This window comes from Poeciliopsis prolifica, unplaced genomic scaffold, assembly GCF_027474105.1.
Source record: "Poeciliopsis prolifica strain line A6 unplaced genomic scaffold, Auburn_PproV2 SCAFFOLD078, whole genome shotgun sequence".
NCBI classification, from domain to species: Eukaryota; Metazoa; Chordata; class Actinopteri; order Cyprinodontiformes; family Poeciliidae; genus Poeciliopsis; species Poeciliopsis prolifica.
In genome coordinates this window covers 705,937-727,051 of record NW_026562453.1, presented here as the reverse complement: position 1 = coordinate 727,051, position 21,115 = coordinate 705,937, and the positions used below count along the sequence as shown (strand labels likewise).

The window sequence follows — 21,115 nt, the reverse complement described above, 5'->3', positions numbered from 1 at the left end:
TACACTGGATTGGTCGAGAAGTGTCACGTGGTGCTCGGCGTCCAATCAGTGCAGAAAGCGATGGCTCCAGCGGTGGTTGGAGGAACTCTGTCGGCGCATCTTCCGCAGGCTTCAGCCACGTCATCCCGACTGCCAAGACCAGAGCTTCACCTCTGAAGACCCGAGCACGCGTGGACGGTGCGGGGGTTTATCATAAAATAACACTTTTAAATTGTTCTCAATGGCCTAAGGCTGTCACCCTGTTTGCTATTCTTAAAGTGACACATTTGTGGAGTATACCTAAAAGTACGGAAGAGGATAAGGGCCATTGAAAAAAAATAATTCTGACTTTAATCACAGAATTCTGGCATTAAAGTCAGAATATTGAGAAAAAAAGTAACCATTCTGAAATTAAGGTTAAAATTCTGAGATTAAAATCAAAATTTTGAGATTAAAGTCAGAATTCTAACTTTTTTAAAAACTTTATTTCAAACAACATGAACATACATTCACCTGTTAATTCAAAGACAAATATTAAAATATTATTTAAAAAAAACAAATAAAGAATAATTACAGACATTGAGGGTGTTCAGTTTACTAAACAGATGATTTGGGAAAATATTCCACATGGAATTTTGATTTTTTTAGAAATCTTTTAATCCAATTAATTTTTAACATTTGATTAAAAATAGTAAAAGTCAAAACATTTAAACCTCTTTCAGGTAAAGAGTTTGACAGAACAGATTTTTTTATTTTATGGGCCTTATTTTTCCATACAAACTTGAAGAGAATTTTATCCAGATTACTAACAACAATTTACTAACATCTAATGATGCGAAAAGATAAGACGCCCTTGACATTCCTTCTGTTTTGCTTAATAGTACTCTAGTATAAATAGTTAAATCCCTATCTAACAACTGTTACATTTCTTTTTAATAGATTCACAATCAGGAGTAAAATTAATACCCATGTTATTGTGGTGGAGATTTTAATTCCTAGGTAAGTTACAGTGTTTTTTAAAGGGATATTACACAGTAATAGCTGTTGTCTATAAAGGAAGGATTTCACATTTTTTGAGATTGAGTTTCAATCCTGAAATGCTTGAGAGTTTAGCTATAACAGACAGAGCAACAGGAATTTCATTAGAATTGTAGTATGATCAGCAAGTTGTGAAATTTTAGGTTCTTGATCAAATATTTTAATTCCCTCAAATGAGCTCTGTCTGATTAAATAATTTAGAATTTGGTCAACAAGCAGAAAAATGTGAGGGGATGGGAGACGTCTCTTACAAACCCCTTTATTGATTTTAAATCAATAAATGTGCCATATAGAAGTTTTATAGATCTATTATCTCTATAAAGTGTCTTAAAGGCTTTAATGAAAAACATACCAACGTTTAAAAAAAGACAATGTGTCATAAATAAAGTTGTGACTAACTGTATCAAAGACCTTTTGATAATCTAAAAACTAGTCATTATTTAATAGAGTGATGCCACGCCAATTATCTATTATTAAATGGTCTTTATTTGGTTTAGGATCAGAGTGATAAGACTCTGTTTCACTGATGGAGGTAGTTCTTTTTTAATAGATTCATTATTAACTGCAAGAAGAAATTCTGAAGTTTTAGTCGAGAATTTGTGACAAAATTCTGATGTCAAACCATCACTGCCTGGTGACAATGACTTAAGGTGACTGATGCCCCATTTTATCTCCTCAATATGGAGTATTTAATCACAATCCTCTTTTAAAGAGTCATTAGCTTTGTTCACTTCTACAAAAGAGTGTAATACATCTGTGCAGTTATGAAGATGTTGATAAAAATTTTATATATATTTTGAAATTACTGAATAATCTTCTGTTACAAAATTATTTATATTTAATTTGGACAAAGATTTTCTTTCAAAGCTTCTTTTTTCCATCTTAAAAAAGTATTTTGCCATTTTTTTCACCCTCAATCCTTTTTAATCTAAACCAAATAAAAGCACCACATGCTTTTTCTTGATGTTTCTGTAGTTGTGTTACAAAAACATCATCATCTAACATGTTAGTACTAATGTCCATTATTGCAAAGAAATGCACATTCTTTTGGTTGTGACAGCTTGGAGCTTCCAATCATTTAACAATTATCAGTATAATCCCAACAAATGGGTTTTTCAGGTTCTGCAACATGAAACAAACACCTGACAGACAGAGCGAGGTCAATGTTTATTTATTTGCTCAGCTGCTATTTGACCTGGAGCCTGATTGTGTGTAGGTCGTCTCCTGCGACTGTTTTATCCAGGAGTTTAGATCCTCATCCCCAACATCAGTTCTTCTGACTCACATTTCAAAGTAGTCCTTAGTAATGTGTGTATGTGGGAAATTAGAAGAAAAAATAAAAAATATAAAATACTCATGATACCAACTGGTAACTTAAAGAGCATATTGATGAATTATTTGTTCATAAATATTGTCTATAATGAGGACTGTGTAGTACCACACCTATTTGGGACTTTTCTGGAGATAGATGTATGACCTTAAGAAACCTGGAAGAAATTATAGAGGGGTCAGAATAATTGTTGCATTTTATAATAAAAACAAGAACCAGCTCCTGTGTCAGGAGTGAGAGGCTTTCTGGGTTGCAGACTTTTTTGGAGCCCAAACTACAAAAATATTTTTACATTTAAAACTCCAAATACTGCATCTGGAAAGTATTTACAGTAATCCACTGTTTTTTTTTTTACTGTGGAAATTGTATTAAATTAATCTCTTACCTCAAAATTCTACACATTATGACAATGCTGAAAAAAATGCTTTTGTGTGTTTTGTGAAATTATTAAATTAGAAAACAAATGAATCATATTTAAATGAATATTCACAGCCTTTGTTTAATTAGCACAACCATTGGCACTCATTGGTCGCCATCTCTAAAAGCAGGCAAAACATGATTTATTTATTTATTATTTTAGAACAATCTAAACAGGTCAGGATATTTAGAGAATTGGAAATAATTAGTTGTTTTATAGTGTATAACGTACTGCAGCTACATAGTCTTACAGCTTGGAGGAAGGAGACAGAACCCAGCCTTCATTTTCTCTTCTTCCAGGTGAGAAAGAAGTCTGTTTGATTTACCATTCTGATTACATAATAAGCATAAAGCATTGTTTCATTGTTAGCTTTGTGTTTTAATTCACTTTTAGACATAACTTCATTTTTCATATGCTATTTTGATTAAGTCAGGTTTAGTCTTCAGCAAAGGTCTGGATTAATAATCACAGTTTTTTAAAGTGATTATTGTTATTGTTATTTGTTGACAGTTCTTTCTTCCAATAAAGGATAAAGCTATTTTTTATTCATTCTTGTGATTACAAAATGGAGAATGGTTCATTTTGATGTCACCCCAAGAAAATGAAAAGGCTTTGTGACATGTGCAAGTAGTCCTACAATAGAAATTAGCATTTTTATTTGACCAGATTCTCTTTTATGAGGTGAAAAAAAAAGCATTTGACAGTTTTGGATGCAAATGGCTAAATTGTGCCAAGATGCCAGCTACCATAAAACCTGTGTGGAGCAAATGCTTCAACTGATTCAGTCCCACTTTGCTGCAGTTATTTTCAAGGTGTGAATTTTAAAATCTGAGGATATTCCTGGGTCCTCTCTATAGAACTCATTAGATTTTCAACTGTTAAGGGGGAAAACAGATGGGGGCTCGTTTTGTTTATTTTAGTATAATTTTGCTAATAATGTGGTAGTTGTGGGCAGAGTTTTTAGGAAAGAGATTAATTGCAGAGTGCTGAGAATAGCTTATGTATATACAAACTCACATTCTCATACTCACCAAATGAGGACTTTGATCAGGCAGCCAAGCAAAACAACTCCTAATGCTGACACAAGTGAAGTCTTGACTGGATTACTCATGATTCCTGGGAATATAAGATGTGGAAAAAAACAAAGACATGCAAGATATTTTTAGAGTTCATATATTTCATCCCCCATCACTTTATAGCCACAGATTTATAAAATAAAGTAGCGCATAACTAGAAAAATTGAGGAAAAAGAACATTTTCAGTGAAATAGCAGAGTACCTGTTCTTTCAGAATGTTCTTCCACACTCCCTGAAAGGAAAAACAAAGACTGAATCAGTCAGACTGTTTAAGTCTGCTTTTACTGTAGCATTCAGGCACACTAACCACCTTCGATGTTTCTCTGATTACTTCTTTCTGAACTTCTCAGAAGAACCTCTGGGGATTTCTGATTACCAAGATTGTTGGTGGCCATGCAGTAATAAATCCCCTCCTCAGTGATATTGAGTCCATAAACTTCTCCTTCAGCTACTTGCATGGTTCCATTTGTGCTGTTCCTGAACCAGGTGAAGAGGCTGACGGGAGGGTTGGCTCTGCTGGAGCATGTCATGATCACCCCACCATCTTCGGTCAAATTGATGGAAGCTGAAGTGTTTTTGGGAGCATCTGTGGAAAATGTGACACACGCTCAGTTTACTGATGAGAACCAGCCGATGTTCTGACCGGGTCACTTACAGAGAACACTGAGGATCATTTCTGCCTTTGCAAACTTGTGTTTTCCTCCATCCACAGGATATCTCACAAAGCAGGTGATGTTGAATCCATTATGTTCGTCTGACAGCACGATGTTCTTCTGGATTTTAGCTGTAAGCGTTCCGTCTCTGTTCTTCCCCATCAGACTGCGGTGGTCTGGTTCGAGGTTCCAGGTGACTTTAGGAGGTGATTGTGGACAGGGAGCGAGAGCTGAGCACGTTATAAGGACGGAGGACATCTCCTTCATGTCACCTGAGCTTTCAATCCTGGGTCTCCAAGCAGATTCTGTATTTTCACATCACACAGACATTTCTCAAAGTGAAATACAGCAGAATTACTCGACATGTGGAGCATAAAAAGATGGAGGATGATTAAAAATGAAGAACACATTGAAAAATTAAATTAGGTAAAACAGTCACTTTGTGTTGACAAACTTTAACTGTGGTCCTATTGATGATCCTACAGCAGATGTTTAACTTTACATTATATGCATTTCCATTGTGCATACAACTGTGCAATTTGATATTTTGAAAATAAACGTGCTTAATGGAAACACAACAATTTTAAATAAACAAACTTTCATTTTTCGATAAAAAGCTTTGGGGCTAAGTTGAGGTGGATTGTTTGACCATATCATAATTTGTTTATTTTGAACAACACTGTATCAGGGCTGCAAGAGACAGAAAGAAAAGAAGTAAATTTCAGCCAAAAAAATTGAATGAATGTCAAACATTTTCTAGAAAAAAACTTGTACATTTCTGAGTTTCAAAAGGTGACTTTCTTTTTCTCATGAAACTCAGAAATGTTTTAAAAAGTCAGAGTTTTAACTTTCAAAACTCAAAAGAAATTTGTAAGTTCGATATTAATCTGAAAATGTATGAGTTTTTTTGGTGGAAATTTATTCCCTTCGATAATGGCTCTAATACTAAATTGTAATTTCACAAAACTGCAACAGAAGCACTTTTTTCTCACATGATCGACAATGTTGCCGCTGACACAAGTCACAAATTAGAAGACGACAGGAAGTAGTAGAAAGGTGATGGCGTGGCAAGATTTTTAATAAAATATCACGGGAACAAACTTATTCACGTTTGATTTAAATTTAATTTCTTATTTAATGACAACACTCCAAAAAATTGACAAATTTATATGCATATTTGTAATGGAAACTCCTTAAGACTTATTAATGGAGTTTGTTGTTTTACACAAAAAATGCTTCATAATTAATTTAGTCTTCAACATTAATATTAGAGATAAATAAAAAGAAAATGCTCTCACCTCTAACGTTTACATTAACAGGCTTACAAAGAGCGCTTAGTTTGTACGGCCCATTCTCAATCCTGAAGAAGTATTTGTCTGCTTGCTCTGACTTTATGTTATGAAACACGGTGGTGCAGTTCTTCTCCCTCAAGTTTCCAGTAATGACCATGTCATATTTATTTTTCTGCTGACTGCTGTTGTAAACAACGTTTTTCGGACTGTTGAGAATCGAGCCTCCAGGTTTTAACCAAACTCCAAATGTTTTTCTCCGAGAATCAAACTTATGAAATGGTTTCACTGTAAAGCTGCAAGGGATTTGCAAACAGGCTCCACTCAGTGCCTCGATCTGTCTCGGTGCAGTAAAGAAGAGACCTTTGTCCTCTTCACATCTAGTCGGTCTTCCTGTAAAAGCAACATAAATATGAGGACAACGCAGAGCAAAGTGTGCCTGAAGAAAAACCTTCCTGATCCATAAAGTCCATCAGAGCTGCAGAGTCTTTAAACAAGAACAGGATCCGTTACTTGAGACTTTATGGTTCAACATCAGAAAACAAACAGCTCACCTGAAAGAAAGGACACACTCAGTAACAAGTTGACTGTCAGCACTGCCAGGATGTTCTCAGACAGGGCGGCCATCACGCTTCTAAGTCCCTCCATCAGCTCACAGAGACAACATGAAGGAAAAGTTCAGCTCAGATAACGGCCGATAATTACTTAAAATGTCAAATTATGTAAGAGGAATACAGTAGAGTACTAGAGCCAAAAACAGGAGTAAATTTCCACCACAACTGAGATTAATCTCTAGAAAAAACATTGGAAATTTCTGAATTTCCAAAAACTTAGATTTTTGGAAATTTTGTTTGAAAAGTTAACATTTTCATCTCTTCAAACCATGATTTTTTTCCCCCAGAAAGATTTGAGATCAATCTACAAATTTGAGGATTTTCTGAGGAATTTCTTTGACATTATCTCAGAGATTACTATTAATTACTTATTTTAATTTTTTAGAACATTTTTAGATTAAAAAAAAAAAGAAAATCTACTTTTTTCTACCCTAATACACTATCGTAGAGAAATGTTACATTTAAATTTCCTGACTCAAATGTATGAAAGAAAAAATAAAATAAAAACATCAAAGTTCTGGCATTAACAATAAATTAACAAACTTAGTATAAAACAATTAATCTTACTAAGGCTACGATCTTCCTCTGCTTATCAGCAAACCAAACTCACAACTACTCTGGTCAAAAGAGCTTCACTTCCTGCTTGCTTTGTTCAAAACAGGAAGTCATTGTTCTGTCGGGTCTTGAATTGTCCAGCTGTTTGTCTCCAGTCCAGAAGACTGACCTCACAACAGGCACATTAAGGCTCACAGTATTTATTCTAACAAGAGAAAATTCAAACTGGCAGTTAACGTCAGTCCAGCAGCTTCTGCCCCACGGTTACAAACAGCAATACAACTGCATTTGACATTAATGTAAATCCATATCACTAATCTTATCTTTGACATAAATACCAATTACTACATATGTATTTTTGTACAGGAAACATAACCACACATATAACACACATTTAACAGTCCAAGACCATCACATTATTAGTAACTTAAACATTACTTTGCACCAAAAGTTAAAACATACCTAACAAGAGAAAAAGTGAAGTTTAAAGTCAGTCCAGCAGCTTCTGCCCCTGCACAATAAATAAAAACACAATCAGTGACCCCAGACAGCTCCCACTGCAGATCAATGGTTACAAATGAACAGTTAGCAGGTGGCAGGTGTAAAATTAAACACAGTTAAAACGCACAACATTAATTATGAAAACAGTTAAAAACAGTTTCCATAATTAACAGTTTTTAAACACTGTGATCTAATTAAATCTGTCTAAAATGTATGTTAAGATGCAATATTTGTAAAGGAAACAACACATACCACAGATGGAAATGGCAACAGAAAACAGGGAGCTGACGGTTGGAGGTTGCTACGGTAACCAGCAATCACAACCAAAACATAACAAAAACTTGAATGTCTGGAGAAAATCACTTTTTAACGAACCAAAATTAATTGGAACCAATTTTGACAAACCCCCCAAAACTATAAATAAAACCCTGTTACACTGTACACTCCTGGATTTGTCACAATTACAAAACAAACTGGATGCAATAATAAAAAATGTAGAACATTTATAATGTGCAGCTTTTTTTATTTTTTCACAACGTGCAGCTTCATTTCCAGCTGATGTATTTTTACATTAGCCTCATAAAAAAATTGGGAAATTTCTGAGTTCCAAAAGTCGAATATTTTACATATTTGGGGTTTCAAATGTCGAAAATGTCTCTAGTGCCAGAATGTTTTCAAACCGTCTCATTTTTCATTTTAAAATAACTAAACCCACTCGGTTTGTCTTCTTGGGCCTCAGAGAGTAGGAACTTTTCACAGCATTAAAGTCAATAACATTTTAAAACATTAGAAATTAGGAAACAAATTTGACCACCAAACATCTTTTTTTTTTTTACTTTTTCCCCCATCATGAATAATGTCCGAAGCTTTTAATTAGAAATCAACATGGATCCATTGTTAAATAAAGTCCAAACACACATGAAATAAAATATCAAAACAAGAAAATAGCAACTTTTTTCCTCCGTTTTATTTTGATTCTCAAGCAAACTGACGAGCCACTTCCTGGATAGTCACGTGGTTCGGCCTAAACCGGCCGAACCACGTGACTCCACGTGCTCCATCCAAATCTATAGCTCCTCCTCCTGGATCAGACAGAAACACCTCACTGCTGCACGTCCAAGGACTGAAGAAAATGGTAAGAAAGAATAGTTTTCTGTTTTCTCAGTTTGACTCATTTTCTCAGAACGTGAAGCAGAGCTGATATTTTAAATCCACATTTTTCGTGCTCATTGTCAACCAGTATGAATACTACAATATGGTCTTGTTGATTTGAAAATGTTCAAAGCCTGAGAGGCCACACATTAGCCGACAGAAACAGGAGGTATAACGGTTCGATCGTGTGGTTGTGACGGTTGGAGAAGGAGTTAGCAATGGCGGTTAGCCACTCTAACCCAAAACAGCAGGACGCAATGTTGAAGTATTCCACACTTTCACTTTATTTCGCTTCGTCCATTTAAAGCCAGATCTCCATGGTACTAAGATTATACTCTCATATATGGGAAAAGTAACGACAGTTTACTCCTGTGCTCCTCTTCATCGCCGATCATCTCCTCTGCAAGAGTTCTCACTCTGCACAATAGTACAACAAAGGAAAAAGGGAATAAGCGCCCCCTTGTGGTGATACCTGCTCATCTCTAGGAACCAAGCAGTATAATGACTGTTACATGGTGTAAATAACGGCTACAAGTCCAGTTAACTAATTTTAAAACCAGGCATTAATCAATGCTTTACTGCAATGCATATGGCGAGTGTCAGTCCCGACTGAATGAAAATCATGATAACCTATTTATGTCACGTTAACAAAGAACAGCTGAAAAGTTACTGGGTTTACCAGGCCATATAGTATACAGACTTCATAATCTGCACAATTTTGGTTGAATGCAGTATTTATTTCCACTTTGGCTTTATATTGTTGAGTTTTTATCCAAGTACATTTTTTGTTGATGGAGACTGATAATCCATTTTATTTTTGTTTTTGGTTGTTTTATCAGTTCCAGTGTTGTGTTCTTTTGAAAATAAAGATTAGGCATGCATTATTACATCATTTCCATTAAATCAATGTAAAAAATGTCTTCAAACAATATTATCGTTTATCGCAATAATTTTTGAGACAATTAATCGCTCGACAAAATTTCGTTTTGTGACAGGCCTAGTTAGAACATTCTAAAAATGTATGTTTCTTTTCATTTTTTGTAGCATTGTTTGTTGGTTTTCAGGTGGGGGCCTTGGCCAGAAGCTAAGGCTGCTTGATTGTCTATGGCATGAAAAAGTTTGGGAACCCTTGGTTTAAAACCAAGCACCCCATGTGCTTGGTGACATTACTGCCACTTATGCTAACTGTTTAGGTCATTATCGGCAACACTAGCATCAGCAACGCCTCAAATGCGGTGCCTATTTAACGGGAAGAGTTTCCTGGCACTGATATGACAATCCATTCATCTTTCTGTTGTTAAAGACAAACATTTAGTAATTTAGACAGCATTTCTCCACCCTTTCACAGCCATATTTTTAGCAAATGTAAAAAAAATTTATTCAGCTTAGTCAGCTGATTTTATTGGCTCTGTGTTGATTACAAGATGTCTCTAAAGTAATTATTTTTCATGTTGCATTTTCTGTATTCCTTGTTTGGTTATGTAATGGTTTAGTTTCTCACTTTGATGCCAAATGACATGTTTGATTGGTGTTCAGACTGACGCTGGTTGTTGGGAGCCGGATCGCATCCAGTCGGTCTTATTGATGCCTCTAGACAAGACCACTGGAAGAGGAGATTCCTCCAACACCTTCATCGAAACCGTTTTTGGAAAGCACTCTCCTCGGACTGTCTTTGTGAACCCTGAGCCCACCATCATTGGTAAGTCTCAATACATGTGGAACAACTACTGAATAAAACAAATAAAATCAAGCATTTGAACATGTGTTTATAGAATAGCTTCTCCTTCAGCAGCTAACAGTGAGCTAAATTTACAGTTCAGTGTCCCACTCTGTCTAACTTCATGAAGTGCCCAGTGAATGTGTCTCCACACTGCCTCTTTAAAATCATTATATCAGTTAGAGATGTGATGGAGGTCTCCACTCAAAGATTTTATTGCCCAATAAATATTTTCTTAGTCTTTTTACTCTATCAGACGTCTTACCAGGGGCACATGGTGTTTAATGGTGAAATTATTCTTTCCAGTCCAGGACTTTTTATCTTCCAACGGCAATGGACCATTATAACACAAATATAAGCTTTACCATTTGTACAGAATGTTTTACTATATTTTTTGTGATGATCTCTTGTTTGATCAATTGTATCACTGTGCACAGCTTTCGTCAAGAAAACCCTTCCTATAATCAGAGTTCATCAAAAACCAGCTGATATTGCCTGTGCAGTTTCTTGAGTTACTTAAAGTGCAGTGTAAATACTTTCTCATATGCATAATATGTTTTAATGCAGATGTTAAGCAGATGCTGATGGTTAAAGAAGAAACAACAGAAGACCAAAAACCAAACGTGGACCTGCATGACCCAAAGTCCCACCACATAAAGGAGGAAGAGGAGAGAGTCTGTATCAGTCAGGGGGTAGAGCTGCGAAATGTAAAGGAGGAGATAGAAAGTGCCATAAAAAGTGATGATGAACAGTCCCATTTGCTCTCACAGCTTCATCAAGACCAAATTAAAGACAGAGAACCTCCAGAAGAAAACGATGGACGAGAATCCATCAAGACAGAAGATTATGGAGATGATTCCAACTTCTTAGAGTGTGAAGACACCAAGAAGCATGAAGAGGATGATGATGTAGAGCTGAAACACTTGTCAGACTCTGGACTGAAAACTAAAGGCATTGACAGAAATCCTGAGTCAGATGAAGAACTTAACAAACCAAATTCAGAAATAGGGTCTCAAGGCCTGATAGATATTAAGAATTATTTTACACAGAACAAAAACGGTGGCTCACAAAGGAAGATCAAAACAGGAGAGAAGTTTAGTTGTGAAGACTATGGCAAAACATTTATTAAAAAACAGAACTTAAAAATATACATGAGAATTCACACGGGACAGAAACCTTTCTGTTGTGACATATGTGGAAACAAATTTAGCCGAAAAGCACATTTAAACACACACATGAGAATCCACACAGGGCAGAAGCCCTTCGGTTGTGACATTTGTGGACGTAAATTTAGTGATAAATCACATAGCAATAGACACATGAGAATCCACACAGGACAGAAGCCTTTCTGTTGTGATCTTTGTGGACATAAATTTAACCAAAAACAACATTTAAACACACATATGTTAATCCACACAGGACAGAAACCCTTCTGTTGTGATCTGTGTGGACATAGATTTAATGATAAATCAAGTTTAAGCAAACACACAAAAATCCACACAGGACAGAAGCCTTTCTGTTGTGACTTATGTGGTAACAAATTTAACAGAAAAGCGCATTTAGACTCACACGTGAGAATCCACACAGGACAGAAACCCTTCTGTTGTGACATATGTGGACATAGATTTAGTGATAAATCAAGATTAAGCAAACACACAAAAATCCACACAGGACAGAAGCCTTTCTGTTGTGACTTATGTGGTAACAGATTTAACCGAAAAGCGCATTTAGACTCGCACGTGAGAATCCACACAGGACAGAAACCCTTCTGTTGTGACATATGTGGACATAAATTTAGCCGAAAAGCACATTTAAACACACACATGAGAATCCACACAGGGCAGAAGCCCTTCGGTTGTGACATTTGTGGACGTAAATTTAGTGATAAATCACATAGCAATAGACACATGAGAATCCACACAGGACAGAAAGCTTTCTGTTGTGATCTTTGTGGACATAAATTTAACCAAAAACAACATTTAAACACACATATGTTAAGCCACACAGAACAGAAACCCTTCTGTTGTGACATATGTGGACATAGATTTAATGATAAATCAAATTTAAGCAAACACACAAAAATCCACACAGGACAGAAGCCTTTCTGTTGTGACTTATGTGGTAACAAATTTAACCGAAAAGCACATTTAGACTCGCACGTGAGAATCCACACAGGACAGAAACCCTTCTGTTGTGACATATGTGGACATAGATTTAATGATAAATCAAGATTAAGCAAACACACAAAAATCCACACAGGACAGAAGCCTTTCTGTTGTGACTTATGTGGTAACAGATTTAACCGAAAAGCGCATTTAGACTCGCACGTGAGAATCCACACAGGACAGAAACCCTTCTGTTGTGACATATGTGGACATAGATTTAGTGATAAATCAAGATTAAGCAAACACACAAAAATCCACACAGGACAGAAGCCTTTCTGTTGTGACTTATGTGGTAACAGATTTAACCGAAAAGCGCATTTAGACTCGCACGTGAGAATCCACACAGGACAGAAACCCTTCTGTTGTGACATATGTGGACATAAATTTAGCCGAAAAGCACATTTAAACACACACATGAGAATCCACACAGGGCAGAAGCCCTTCGGTTGTGACATTTGTGGACGTAAATTTAGTGATAAATCACATAGCAATAGACACATGAGAATCCACACAGGACAGAAGCCTTTCTGTTGTGATCTCTGAGGACGCAGGTTTACTGAAAAATCTAATTTAACAAAACATGAGAATCCACAACGGACAGAAACCTTTCTGTTGTGATCTTTCTGGACATAGATTTCAACAAAAACATCATATTAACAAACACAAGGTAATCCACACAGGACAAAAGCCATTTTGTTGTGAAATCTGTGGACACAGTTTTATTGATGAATCAATTTTCAAAAAACACAGGAGAATCCACTGAGAAACCTTTCTGCTGTGACGTATGTGGACATAAATTTACTGATAAATAGACTCATGAGAATCCACACAAGACGGATACCTTTCTGTTGTGATGTCGTTGGAAATGTCGTGTGTGTTAATCTAGCTTTAACACACACATGAGAATCCACACAGGAGAAAAATCAGTTGTGTAACAGGTAGTTTATTATAACTTTTTCAGTCATCTTTTATCACATATTTAATCTACAGTGGTTTGCAAAAGTATTCATGCCCCTTAAACTTTTCCATATTTTGTCACATCACAACTACAAACAGATTTCTTTGGAATTTAATATGAAATACCAAAACACAGGGTTATACATTTGTGAAGTACAAAGAAAAGATGCGATTCAAAACATGTTCTATGTATCAAATACTGAAAAGTGCTATATGCAAGAGACCACTTTTCTCTGAGTGCAACTAATTGCCATCCATCTATTTTCTAATACCCTTCTCCCTAGTGGGGTTGGGAGGGATGCTGGTGCTTATCTCCAGCTCAACTAATTGCCACTTCCTGTGAAAATTCTTGTCAGTAAAAATATAGATACTCGGTGATACCTCAGAGTTTGATTAAGGGAATATTGGGGAACAATCAGCATCATGAACTTCCACGAACACACCAGACACATCAAGAAGAAAGTTGTGGAGACGTTTAGACTTGGACTATAAAAAGATTTCCCAAGCAGTGAACATGTCTTGGGGCACTGTTAAATCCATCATTCGAGTATGGCACAACTGCAAACTTCCGAAGACAAGGCTGTCCACTCAAACTTTCAGGCTTAACAAGAAGCGCGCTGATCAGAGATGCAGCCAAGAGGTGCTTGGAGACTCTGGACCAAAAGCAGAGATCCACAGCTCAAGTGGGGGAAAATGTTCACTGGGAAATTATTAGTCATCACTGCACAAAAATAGTCTTTATGGAAGAGTGGCAAGAATAAACACTGTTAAAAGAAAACCATAAAATGTCCCGTTTGCAGTTTGGCAGAAGCCGTATTGGCCAATAAACATGTGGAAGGAGCTTTGGTCAGACCAGGACTAAACTGAACAAAAATTGTAACAAAAGATGTTTCCACAAAATATTGAGTCATGATGGCTGAATATAATTGTACACTGCACTTTTCAGTTTTTTATGTTTGGAATCATACATAGTTTTCTTCCAGCTTCACAATTGTATACCACTTTGTGTTGAACTTCTCATAAAGTTAAATGTTTGGTTGTAATGTGACAAAATATGGAAAAGTTCAAAGGACATGAATACATTTGTAAGATCCTGTAACTGACTGCGAAGTATTTACGCTGGTCTATCTTATTCTTTATTTTTTAGGGGGTTATTGGGAAAGATGGTGTCATTGTCCATTTATTATTTTCATGATATTGATTTTTATTCTGTCTTTTCTGATGATTTTTAACGTATTTAGTGTTGAAGGAGTTTGAAATGTTAGCAGTAGCCTGCAGCCAATTTTGGGGGGGAATGTTTGTGGTTTGAAAATAATTCTTTATGGTTTGACTTTGTATTTAAATGTCTGTCTTTTGTTTTTCCAATACATGTCTGTGAGAGAATAGGAAAAGACCATCTGGTCAGGAAGAATGTAAAAACAATGTCTCTCTTTATTTGATTAGATTAATTCTGGAAAGTGTTGGAAATTTTATTCTGTGCTTTTTAACAGGGAGCTGATTTACTGTTCTGTCATGTTTCTATGGTGATTGAGTAATGTTTGAAAACTATATTAGAGAAATGTGTAATGTTATACTGCCTCCTCCTTACGATGGTTAGAGTTCGTTGGCATGTCAAAATACAAAACTTCATGGGGAAATCCAGGAGATGCCATCAAAAATGAAAAATATCAAAATAATACATAAAACTGTATCTTTCTTCTTGATTGATTATGTTTTGTTCTGTTTAGCTTGTTACATATGTTCTGATATTAAAATTTCTTTAATCATAACTAATAATCTCCTTGTTTTGCCTACATCTGGCCTCACCTGAAATAAGGAACCTGTTGTTAAGCCAGAGCAGAAAGGGCACAAAACATGCAAAACAGGCTTGGGGTAAAGAAAGAAACTGTAGCGACTATATTATGGAAATTAGATTTTAAATAAATAATTAAGGAATAGAAACATGGCCACAAACAAAGCAATGAAGATCAAGAAAATTTCCACATAATACAACAATCTGTAAAAACAAAGATCTGTGGGGAACAAAGCACAAGTGAAGATGTAATAATGAAAAGATTAAGAGTAGGTCTCGCTTAATTAATTACATTTTTACTTTAAGGAAAATTAATTGTAGCAAATGTGATGCTTGGTCTATATTATATTTTAGGGGTTATTTACGTAACTTTATTGACAATTTTTGTTTCTTTGTTTATTTACTATTCTAAGTTAGACAAGAACTGTCAATTTTCTTGGTTTGACAAACAATCCCCACTACAATTAATGTGTCCAAAGCTTTTTATTACCAGATATCAAAATGTTCCCAGGGAAATCTGGATCCATTGCTTTTAATATGCAACTGAAAGAGGATGAAGGAAGACATAAAGGAGAAAAGGGAAGAAAGCTGAGTCTGAAATGAATTTCATGAACAAAGGGGAAAGAAGAGAAAATCAGAATAATAAATTATTATTATTTACGCACAATACAAAACCCAAACTGAACATAACAGGTGGAGGATATGAAGTTACATACTGGTGTCCGATAGGTGGCGGTATGCACCTCTGAAGTGGTCTGCACTCTTCCAACAAGGAGAAGAAGAAGACGAAGGAAAAAGCAGCAGCAGAGAACTGTCCTGTGCAGCTGCACATTTATAAATATTCGCCTCCTCTTCGTGTATTCACGAAATAAAGAAAAATGGTAAGAATGTGTCTTGACATTTCTCAGAAGGTGAATCGGACACAGATTATATTTAACTTCCTTAATTCGCGCGCACATTTTGAACAAAAAAGATGACTCCGCCTTTCGGCAGGACGGGTTAGTTATATTGCCTGTTAGTCAATAACTACTTTAAAAAGACGATGATGTCAATAGTTACCATTAATAAACGGTGTAAGACGTGATAAGGTGACTGCACGTACTTGTGATGGAAAGTGGTTCTGCAACGGAATGTTTATAGAGGATAGGCAGCTGTGTTGGTGCCCGATTAAAAATACTGAAAACATTACACTACCTTTTGCATAGTGCTGTTGTATTTCCAGTTTATATTATATATTTTAAACAATACATTTTGTTGCTACATATGACAATTATGTTTTACGTCTCTGAGCAGCAATCAGTGCCACGCATCTCATTTTCTGTTGCATTTTTTCTCAGTGCGGGTAAGTTGCAGTTGGAATCAAAACACCTTTTGATCATGGAACCAAAAGATAAAGCGAGCAGCTATGAACTGAAGTCGGCATTTTAGGCTTTCTGTGAGCAGCATGTTTCAGGAAAAACTCCTCATTTGGCTATTAATCCAATCAGGCATCACTGCAAAGATCCCAACACGTGTTGCTCACAAAGTACCAGAAGTCTGAGCTGCATTGTTGAAACAAAACACACCAGCCTGTAAGAGCTGGTGTGATTCGCTGCACTTTTCTGTCAGTGTTTGGAGTCAGCATATGTTTTTCATCATGGAACCGAAAGAGAAGAGAAAGTCTCAGATGCAGCTGTGATTACTAGAGAAAAAGATTAAAAGGAACAGCAATTATGGTGTTAATTAACATTAATAAACAACAATAACTTGTTAGGACTCTAACTATACTTAATCTCACGTCTAGGTAGTGCAATTTCTCACTGAATCCATCCCAATCCTTACAAATTAAGAATTGGGATGCTCCCAATTCACTGTTTCCCATATCATTGTTATAAGATTAAAACAGATGAGTTAGAGGAAACCAAACAGGTAGAGAGAAAAACTAAAATGCAGCTGCGAAGTCAGAAAGACAACAAATTAGAGTGGCGGGTCAAGCTTCCGCAGACAAACTTAATAACCATTTATTTACTCCTTTGTACCTTAACCTCTAAATACAGAGACAAAGAAGAAAAAAATAAATCATTATATGCTTTAAGAGTGAAAAAATAAATTAACACCGATTAGAAAAAGGAATAAAAATAATTAGTTAAAAAATTAAACATGAATAAAATGCATCACTTAAAAAAGTGACATAAAAAATTAACAAAGGTAAAATAAATGCAATAGAAGTAATTGGCTAAAAAATAAACTACTGAATAAAAAAATAAGACTAGAAATAAAATGTAAAATTAAATGACTGATATTGTTAAATACAATGTCCCACTGGACAGTAAAAGAAAAAACTGATATTTTTTACATGAATGAATTATCTGCAACATTAATTAGTTTATCAACACATACATTTTAATTTTTATTGCCAATTTTGACAATTTCAGCCTTCATCTCCTCCTTCAGTAGATTTAAATATCACATTTCTTGCTGAATCGACCTCAGCTTCTCTTTCTATCGATGCCAAATTTCAACTGCGCCGCTTCCATCATTCCACAGCCACATTTTTTGCAAATATTCATAAATACTTAACATCAAGCAAGCTGATTTTATTAGCTAGAGGTTGATTACCAGATGTTTAGTTTCTAACTTTGATGCCAAATGACATGTTTGATTGGTGTTCAGACTGACGCTGGTTGTTGGGAGCCGGATCACATCCAGTCGGACTTATTGATGCCTCTAGACAAGACCTTTGGAAGAGAAGAGGATTCCTCCAACACGTTCTTAATCAAGACTGGTTGTGGAAATCACGTCCCTTGGTCTGTCTGTGTGAACCTGAAGCCCACTGTCATGGGTAAGTCTCAATACATGTAGTAAAGATACTGAATAAAGTAATCAACTATTTCAATTTGTTTATTAAAGTCAATATGATGTGTGGCTATTTGTTCTCCATCCCTTGCAAGATGAGGTGTGTCCATTGGGACCTACCAGCAGCTACATTGTATATTTACCCTTAAATACAAGCATAAATTTCCCCACATAAATACTTGACTTGAAATAACAAATATAATAAATTTTTAAAAAACAGTTTTGCCTTTGTGTTTTATCCAATGCATATCTGTGAATGAATAGGAATAAGCTGTTCCTCCTTCAGCAGCTAAAACATTTCAATCCTCAATCAGTGGTCAATGAGCTAAATTTACATTCAGTGTCCCACTCTGACTACCTTCATGAAGTCCTCAGTGGATGTGTGTGCAAAGTGCCTGACCGATATCTTCATAGCAGCCAGAGAAGTGACTGAAGTTCCCACTCTGGTTCAAAATAATGTGCGGATTCCCTGATGGTAATTCATAGGTGTAGTCGTTGGAGGCTAAGGATATTTTTTCAAGTATTTATTTCCACAATGTTAATAGTCCAGGCTGCAGTTTAGATTCTTTCTAAAATGCAAAATGTGTTTCAATGTTTCCTGCAGATGTTAAGCAAATGCTGAAGGTTAAAGATGAAGACACAGAAGACCAAAAACCTAATGCAGACCTGCATGACCCAAAACCCCAACACATAAAGGAGGAAGACGAGGAGGTCTGCATCAGCCTGAGGGGAGAGCTGTTCAAAGTGAAAGAGGAGATAGAAAGTGCCATAAAGAGTGAGGATGATGAACAGTCCCCTCTGCTCTCACAGCTTTACCAAGAGCAAATTATAGACAGAGAACCTCCAGAAGTAAAGAATGAAGGAGAATCCATCAAGGTAGAAGATTTTGAAGGTGGTTCCAGGTCCTTCAAACATGAAGACACTGTGAAGGATGAAGAGGATGGCAATGATTTAAAGTATCCCGACCCTGAGATAAAACACTTGTCAGACTCTGCCCCCCCTGCAATCACAGTCCATGTCCTTAGTTTTCAGTACAGAGCTCCTGAGTCAAATGGAGACATTGGTAGCAAACTCGATGCAGAAGTAGGTTTTGCAGAGAACAAAAATGGCTCACGAAGGAAGGCCCAGAAAGGACGGAAGGTGAACTGTGAAGTCTGTGGCAAAACATTTTTTGAAAAACGGAATTTAACCACTCACATGAGAATCCACACAGGAGAGAAACCTTTCTGTTGTAAAGTATGTGGACATAGATCGTGTCAAAAATCAAGTTTAAACAGACATATGATAATCCATACGGGACAGAAGCCTTTCTGTTGTGACCTCTGTGGACATAGATTTACCCTCAAGTCGAGCTTAAACAGACACATGGGAATCCACATGGGACAGAAGCCTTTTTCTTGTGATCTCTGTGGACACAAATGTAGCCAAAAAGTAAATTTAAACTCACACATGAGAATCCACACAGGACAGAAACCTTTCTGCTGTGATCTCTGTGGACATACATTTAGGCGCAAGTCACATTTAAACGCACACATGAAAATCCACAGTAGACAAAAAATAACTCCTTTATGATGACTCACACTGCAACGCCTCATGTTGTCATTTAAGGCAACAGTCTTCACTTTTAATCTCAAGATGTTTAATATCATTTACAGATTTGCTGAGAAACATTCAGCAAGGCACGTTTTTTTCTATCATATTAAATGTAATATCCAGACTGAGCTGTAGCAAAGGTGTGTTCTTAGCTCATGTGTTTCTCCACGGTACAAAAGGCAAAATGTTTGTGTGATACACAAGATGTCAACATTGAGTTAAAGGGAACCTACTGTATCTTCAGAATCTACTTTTTCATGTACATTGAGTGTCTAGGACTGCAAAAAGTTTTAATTGATTCTTTCCTGTGCTGCTTAGATATCTTTAAATTATTTTTGGATCATATTTTTCAGTCTGTTAACTTTTTTTTTTTATTCCTTATGTCTTCTTCCATATTTTTTGCATTGTTTTTGTAGTGCAAGTTCTGCTGTGTTGAAACTGCAAGTAGAGAAGTCAAAATGTTTGGTTCTAGCTTGTATGAACTCAAAAAATGTCTGGTGGGTTAATACACGCTCCCCAGCATCAGACATGAAATGCATCATTCACATTTAAAAAGACCGTAGACCAACGAGTCGCTCTGAAACGCGTCTCAGAACTGTGGAGGAAGAACGATGAGGAGTTCTTCTTCATCATTCTGTGAAGTATTCATGCTGTCACATTCTTTATTTTTGAGGGGGCGGTGTTGGTATTATTATCCATTTATTGTTATCGAAGTGAACTGCTCAATGATGATTTTAACGAGATGTTTTAGCCTTGAAGGAGTTTGAAATTCTGTTAATGGTTTGGAAATAATTCTTTATGTTTGAACTTTGCTTTTCTTTGTGTGTTGAGAGACCCATTTTGTCTTTGTTTTTTTTAATCAAATCCATGAACGAACAGAAAAATTTCTTAAATCTGTTAAAGAATGTAAATTTTTTGTCTCTATTTGATTAGATAACTGGAAATGTTGGAATCCTTATCCTGTGCCTTTTAAAAGGGAGCTGCTTTAATCCTCTGTCATGTTTGTATGGTGATTGGTGTAGGTTGGCATTATAATAAAAACTAAAAGTGTTAGAATTGGCTCCCTTCATTTGCTCTTTCACAAATTGAGCAGATTAATTATAAATATTAAAATACCCTGGGTCGTCCAACACGGGACATTTTAAATTCATGCTCAGAAAAAAAGAAGAATTGAATTTGGATGGATAATTTAAAAGGAAAGATTTTCAAATGAATAGCCTAGAAATCAGCCAAACAACACCAATATCAGTGATACCACCTTGTATTTTACCAGACGTAACAGTAGATGTATATTAAAAATAAAATAAAATGTTTATCAATACAATTTGGCGCGTTCACAACCAAACGACACAGGAACTGTATCGGTCACGTGGTTTTTCTTAAAGAGGGGCTTCGCCTTGGTTGCTTAGCGCATGCGCCGAGGTTTCAGTGTCGCCAGACCCATCACTACT

At 36.0% G+C, this 21,115-nt stretch overlaps 3 protein-coding genes across 9 annotated transcripts; 2 read left to right on the top strand and 1 right to left on the bottom strand.

Moving 5' to 3' along the window:
- Positions 1-2,165: 2,165 nt before the first annotated feature.
- LOC129352582 (sialic acid-binding Ig-like lectin 7) lies at positions 2,166-7,772 on the bottom strand. 4 transcript variants are annotated; one of them, XM_055021638.1, is made up of 11 exons: positions 7,706-7,772; positions 7,415-7,463; positions 6,965-7,157; positions 6,338-6,434; positions 5,793-6,176; positions 4,497-4,799; positions 4,149-4,427; positions 4,044-4,073; positions 3,797-3,881; positions 2,461-2,504; positions 2,166-2,316 (listed from the first exon to the last, which is right to left on the bottom strand). In XM_055021638.1, exons 4-11 carry the CDS (start codon positions 6,429-6,431, stop codon positions 2,306-2,308), a joined length of 1,230 nt encoding a protein of 409 aa, XP_054877613.1. In that variant the 5' UTR covers positions 6,432-6,434; positions 6,965-7,157; positions 7,415-7,463; positions 7,706-7,772; the 3' UTR covers positions 2,166-2,305. The 4 variants fall into 4 exon arrangements, with proteins under 4 accessions (XP_054877613.1, XP_054877617.1, XP_054877615.1 ...); XM_055021642.1 differs by having other exon boundaries at positions 4,152-4,427; XM_055021640.1 differs by having other exon boundaries at positions 7,008-7,157.
- Positions 7,773-8,482: 710 nt separating this feature from the next.
- LOC129352593 (zinc finger protein 260-like) lies at positions 8,483-15,182 on the top strand. Of its 3 annotated transcripts, XM_055021659.1 has the most exons (4): positions 8,483-8,588; positions 10,142-10,304; positions 10,890-10,996; positions 11,093-15,182. In XM_055021659.1, exons 1-4 carry the CDS (start codon positions 8,586-8,588, stop codon positions 13,028-13,030), a joined length of 2,211 nt encoding a protein of 736 aa, XP_054877634.1. In that variant the 5' UTR covers positions 8,483-8,585; the 3' UTR covers positions 13,031-15,182. The 3 variants fall into 3 exon arrangements, with proteins under 3 accessions (XP_054877634.1, XP_054877633.1, XP_054877632.1); XM_055021658.1 differs by having other exon boundaries at positions 10,890-15,182; XM_055021657.1 differs by lacking the exon at positions 8,483-8,588 and having other exon boundaries at positions 10,118-10,304; positions 10,890-15,182.
- An 846-nt stretch (positions 15,183-16,028) lies between these two features.
- Positions 16,029-20,915, top strand: LOC129352591 (zinc finger and SCAN domain-containing protein 2-like). Of its 2 annotated transcripts, XM_055021655.1 has the most exons (3): positions 16,029-16,117; positions 17,889-18,057; positions 18,676-20,915. In XM_055021655.1, exons 1-3 carry the CDS (start codon positions 16,115-16,117, stop codon positions 19,641-19,643), a joined length of 1,140 nt encoding a protein of 379 aa, XP_054877630.1. In that variant the 5' UTR covers positions 16,029-16,114; the 3' UTR covers positions 19,644-20,915. The 2 variants fall into 2 exon arrangements, with proteins under 2 accessions (XP_054877630.1, XP_054877629.1); XM_055021654.1 differs by lacking the exon at positions 16,029-16,117 and having other exon boundaries at positions 17,865-18,057.
- The last annotated feature ends 200 nt before the right edge of the window (positions 20,916-21,115 follow it).

Excerpts from the sequence above, each read along its gene's own strand:
- LOC129352582 (XM_055021638.1), bottom strand. The coding sequence starts at position 6,431 with ATGGAGGGACTTAGAAGCGTGATGGCCGCCCTGTCTGAGAACATCCTG. Across the intron at positions 6,177-6,337 it reads GAGTGTGTCCTTTCTTTCAG|GAAGACCGACTAGATGTGAA; the intron begins GTGAGCTGTTTG and ends TTGCTTTTACAG. Across the intron at positions 4,074-4,148 it reads TCAGAGAAACATCGAAGGTG|GGAGTGTGGAAGAACATTCT; the intron begins GTTAGTGTGCCT and ends TTTTCCTTTCAG.
- LOC129352593 (XM_055021657.1), top strand. The coding sequence starts at position 10,118 with ATGACATGTTTGATTGGTGTTCAGACTGACGCTGGTTGTTGGGAGCCG. Across the intron at positions 10,305-10,889 it reads CCCTGAGCCCACCATCATTG|ATGTTAAGCAGATGCTGATG; the intron begins GTAAGTCTCAAT and ends GTTTTAATGCAG.
- LOC129352591 (XM_055021654.1), top strand. The coding sequence starts at position 17,865 with ATGACATGTTTGATTGGTGTTCAGACTGACGCTGGTTGTTGGGAGCCG. Across the intron at positions 18,058-18,675 it reads CCTGAAGCCCACTGTCATGG|ATGTTAAGCAAATGCTGAAG; the intron begins GTAAGTCTCAAT and ends TGTTTCCTGCAG.